Source organism: Pteropus vampyrus, unplaced genomic scaffold (assembly GCF_000151845.1).
Source record: "Pteropus vampyrus isolate Shadow unplaced genomic scaffold, Pvam_2.0 Scaffold380, whole genome shotgun sequence".
In the NCBI taxonomy this organism is placed as follows: Eukaryota; Metazoa; Chordata; class Mammalia; order Chiroptera; family Pteropodidae; genus Pteropus; species Pteropus vampyrus.
Genome location: NW_011889161.1, coordinates 427,316 through 432,285, shown reverse-complemented (window position 1 = coordinate 432,285; position 4,970 = coordinate 427,316). Strand labels below are relative to the sequence as shown.

At 59.8% G+C, this 4,970-nt stretch overlaps 1 protein-coding gene across 1 annotated transcript in view; it reads right to left on the bottom strand.

The window, feature by feature from the left end:
* The window catches only part of U2AF1 (U2 small nuclear RNA auxiliary factor 1), a 26,832-nt gene that overhangs the window by 17,400 nt on the left and 4,462 nt on the right, over positions 1–4,970 (bottom strand). Inside the window, exons 3-4 of the mRNA XM_023523176.1 lie at positions 4,697–4,870; positions 2,841–2,931 (exon numbers count right to left, since the gene is read on the bottom strand). Coding sequence (XP_023378944.1) covers positions 2,841–2,931; positions 4,697–4,870 — 265 coding nt within the window. The remainder of the gene's footprint in view (positions 1–2,840; positions 2,932–4,696; positions 4,871–4,970) is intronic.

Genomic DNA, 4,970 nt, shown 5'->3' with positions numbered 1-4,970 from the left:
CGTACTATCCTTCAGTCTCCATCGGCGTCCGTGTGCCAGGCCTGAGTCCCCGTCTCTGGTGCCGTCCCCACCTTGGGGTGGCCTCTGCCTGGCCCGTTGGCCTGCGTGCTGGCCACTCCAGGGTCTGGACAAATGAAGCTCTTCGAGGTCACACCCGTCTCAAAAGCCTCTCCAGGTCTCATAGGGACGTCTTATTTAAGTTACAGGGTCAGAATGCGGTCACATGGAGTTTTATTTTGGAAACTCTGACACCCCTTACTCTATCCCTAAGGGCGACTGCAACAGTCACATGACTGAGTTGCACACCCCCCGCAGATGGAAGGTGCCACTCCATACGCCTGCTGCCCTGCGACGGCGTGGAGCCCGAGACAGCCGCCCGTCCGCACTCCGAGCAGCCTGCCGAGGGGCCGGGCGAGGGGAACCCAACCTCTGCGTGTTTCCTCAGCCCGCTTTCCCCTTCAGAGGCCTCGTCTCCACGACGACCTCGGCGTGCACGGTGAGCCACCTGCAGCGAACGCCCTGGCTCTCGGCCACAGAGACTGAGGCAGGCCCTGCCCGGCCCGTCTACCCGAGCTCCCCCAGAGGCGTGTGCACCCTCCCTGAGACCGCCCCACTTCCTGTCGGCATGCGTGTGACATCAGGCGAGCAGCCCTCGCCTGGAAAAACGCAGCCCAGGTGGAGGGGGCCGTGATGACGAGTGAGTGTCTGAGGAGCCCCCGCGTGTTGGGGGGTGTCTGGCAGGGCTCAGGCAAGAGCGGGGAGCTGGGTGGAGGTGGCGTGGGTGCTGGTGGGTTTTAAACTTTTGGGCCGTGCACCCCCTTCTGATTCTGCATGAGGCTTTGGTCTGAAAGGTGGAGTTTCACATGGCGTGTCCGGGGCTCGTGAATGTCCTGTCTGTCGAGGCCCACGGCTCCGGGCCGAGGACCATCGGCCTCGGCCGGGCCTCTCCAGCTGCTCCAGGTGGAGTCACAGGCGGGATGTCGTTTGCAAACTCACTCATTCTACGCCCCTGACAAAAGGGACCAGCAGCGCCTGCTACCCAGAGGGGTTCCGATTCCTGCTCCCCGAGTTAGGAGAGTCCAGGAGAATCGCTTTAAGCGGTAGAATGTGGCAGACAGGATGGCGGTGCTGTTCCAAGCCTAGACCTCTGGGGACGTCACACGTCCTCTCCCGGAACCGCCAACATGCCGGCCGCCCTGCGGGAACATAGGGCCCAGGACAATGGTGTTCACCTCACCGACGGCAGACGTGCGAGGCCACCCAGCCGCGAGGGGACGGGCCCCCGCCGGGCCAGACTCATGAGCTAATTCAAGGGCTGTGGTTTTGGGGTGGTTCGTTACGCAGCCTTGACAGTGACAATAGGTAACAGATGCAGGGCGTTTGCCACGCGAGGCTTTGCGAACTGAATTAAAGACCAGTTTCTCCATGGCAATGATAGCTCTACCTGGCGACTGGTGTCCCGGTGACCCCTGCCCGCTTGACAGCCACCTCGTAGGACACGAGCTTCTCATCACTCTGTCTTCTGCTTCTGTTCACTGAGAGCTTCCTAAGAACTGGACATTGCTAGAGGCACTAAGGACCCCAGGGTGAGCGAGGGCAGGTCCCTGCCCTCAAGGAGCCCACATTCAGGGTCAGAGAGAAAACGAGAAAATTTCGACTGTGCCAGAGCCGTGACGGGAATGCGTGAGCTCCTGGAGGGGCCGCGGGCGTGGGAGGGGGACCTCTGCAGCTAAGATGACCAGGGAAGGACACTCGGGGGCACGGCATTTGAGCTGAGACTTGACAGCTGTAGAGCAGGAGTGGACAGTCCCTGTGAGGGAACAGCAAAGGCTGAGGGGGAGGTACTTGGCTAGTGTGGGGCACAGCCCTGGGCGGGGCCCGGTGGGCCAGAGGGCCAGGTGAGGCTGGCTGCGTGTGGCAAGGTGCTTGGCCCCCGGTCACGGTCAGGAGGGCTGGGACACCGAGATTGTCATTCTAAAATGGAAACGTGCCTCCGGGGAGTCTGAACAACAAGAGAACTGAGACCTGATTTATTTTTAAAAGTCTCCAGCGTGGCGTATGTCGGTGGCAGCTATGGGCTTAACACCTACTCGGGCACAAACGTTCCCAGGAGCACCATCCACAGCAGCCAAAGCTGGACACGAGCCAACGCCCGTCAGCGGGTGGACGGAGGAGCACGCTTGGTCCTCCGCGCGGTGGGATAGTGGCCAGCCACAAAGAGGAGGGACTCTGACACACGCCACGCACCGCATGGGTGAGCCTTGAGGACACGGGGCCCAGAGAAATAAGCCAGGCACACAGGACCATGTACTGTACGATTCCATTTCTATGAACTATTCAGGACAGACAAATCCAGACGGACAGGAAGTGGATTGGTGGGGGCCAGGGCCAGGGGAGGGGAGTGTGGGGAGTCACTGCTGATGGTGTGGGGTCCTCTCTGGGGTGATGAGAATGTTCTAGAATGTAACAGTGCTGGTGGATGTACTGTTCTGTGAATCCTCTCCAAACACTTACTTGTACACCTTGAAAGAGTGAACTATATGGTGTGTGGATTGTACCTCAATAAAGCTGTTTTTTAAAGAAGCGATGCTGAGTGTTGGGGGTGAGTGGGCAGGAGGGGCTGGGCTGGGGGCTGACACGGGGGGCTGCCCGGCTTGACCAGGGCGGAGGCTGGGAGGTGGGGCGAAGCGGAGGGGTCTAGGACATGTGTGGGGGTGGAGGCGCCAGGCTTTGTTCACGGGTTGGACACGGAGGTAAAGGACATGGAAGGGGGAGGTCTGGGCCTGAGGGACGGGGTTTAGGAGGGGCCCGTGGTTCCCTGTCGGGCTGTGGCTTCTCACCCATTGGAGGTGGCTGGACGTCCGTGGGAGGGGTTGGGTGAATGAAAGCGTGGGGCCTTGTCCTTGTCTCTGGACACCTCCCATAGGCCCCCTGCCCGAGGAATTAGGGAATTAGTCCTGGCTCCACGTGAAAAGACTGGCAGGCTGTGGGCGACAGAGTCAGTTGCTCAGGTGAGTGTCCCCGTTGACAGAATAGGGACAATACGTGTGCCTGCCTCTTCGGACTTTGTCGGGATTAGACACACTGAGCCAGCAGGCCTGGGGGTGTGAGAGTGGCCTGGCCGGGGTGCCACCAGCTGAGAGGCTCCGAGAAAGCCGCTCCCTTCATCCGGGCCTCGCTTCGTTGGTCTGTGAATGGACTAAACTTGTTGATCCCCGAGGTTCCTTCTCAGACCCTAATTCTGTGATTTTATGACACCGAACACCCTGCCACGGTCTGAGGGAAGCCATCCACACCTCAGTCCTCAGCGGGGCACGAGAAGAAGGCAGAGTCCGTCTCCCTGCGGGCCCTTAGACACAGCGGGGCCCCAGAGGGTGGGACGTGGGGCACAGGGACGTGACGGGTCCGGCCCGCCTGCCGCGATGACACGCGATGGGTTCCTGTGAGCCCTCCCCGGGAAGCCATTAACCTGATCTCAACAAAAGGAGCCGAATTTGTGTTTCCTTCCATAAACACGTGGGACTGGCAGAGCTTGTCGTAAACCCGTGGGGAGACTCAGTGTCCACTCCAGGTCCCGGGCCCCTGAATTTCCGGCAGAGTGACTGCGGCCAGCACACACACAGGGGTTCCCTTGGCTTTATCCTTTGTGTTTGCTTTTGAATTAATGACTTTCTGTGTGGCAATGCATCCTCATGTTTCAAAACCCCAAGGTGAGAAGCCCCTGCTGGCTCCGGGCCAGCCCCCCGTGGCCCTCACCTGCAGCGGCCACGGCGCCGGCTTCCTGTGGGGCCCTGAGACCTGTGAAGGAGCAGGCAGCTGTGCTGTGCTTCCCCTGTTCTGCCACAAACACACATTGTTCTCCACCTTATTTTTTTGGTAATAACTTGGACATATTTCGGTATCACGACATAGAAAGCATCCTCATCGAAAAAACTGTAGTAAAATACACATAACATAGAATCGACCACTTTAACCATGTTTAAGTTACGGTTTAGTGACACCGGGGACACTGACACTGCTGTACAACCATCACCACCTCCACCTCCAGAGATTTGTCATCTTCCCAAAATGAAGCACTGCATCCGTTAAACACTCAGTCCCCGGCCCCCTCCCCCAGCCCCTCCGGGGACCTCACAGAAGGGGGACCACTCGGTGTTTGTCCTTTGTGACTGGCTCACTTCACTGCGCCTAATGCCTCCAGTTCACCCACGGGCTGGCATGTGTCCGATGCCCTTCCTTTGGAAGCTGAATAATGTGCCGTTGCACGCATGTTCCACGTTTGTGTGTCCGTCCATCCGCCGACAGGCGTCTGGGCTCCCGTGCTCGATTGTGTGTGCGATGCCGCCAGAGCACGCTGTACAGATTCCCTCATCTTCCAGGTGCTGTGGGGTGTTCCCAGCAGCAGGGGTCGGGGCACCTGCCCCCTGCGGATGCGCTGTCAGCCGGCATCCGGCTGTCACAAACACAGCTGCGCCGAGCAGCCCCGTGCATGGGCGAGCCCACGTTTGCCGCCTGGATCCCTCCAGTGGAAGCCCTGCTTCCAGCGGAAGGCGCTTTTGTCGCCGGGAGACGCTGTCTTACCCGTTTCCGTTGGGCAGCCGGTTCCGGGCGAGCCAGGTCCGGTGGGCGGCAGTGTGAGCGGGTGGCCGTCCCCCAGGCTGTGGTCGTGATCAGACTTTGCACATCTTTAACTTACTTGCGTTGAGGTTGGGCTGCATCTTTGACAGAACAGTCAAAACAGGACCTGAAGCCGACACACCTCCCTCCGCTTGCGGGCGATGGACACCAGGGGGCGCAGTTGCCCTGTCGTGGGGCCGCGAGCAGGCGAGGCGGATCTCTGCCTGGGCCACCGTGCAAGTGATCTTTAGGACTGAGATGGGAAAAAATTTGTGTCCTCAAGACACCCGACACAGGGTTCGCTGTGTAGGTCTCGGGTAGGGGACAATTCGGGGTGGTGGAAACCCACTAGG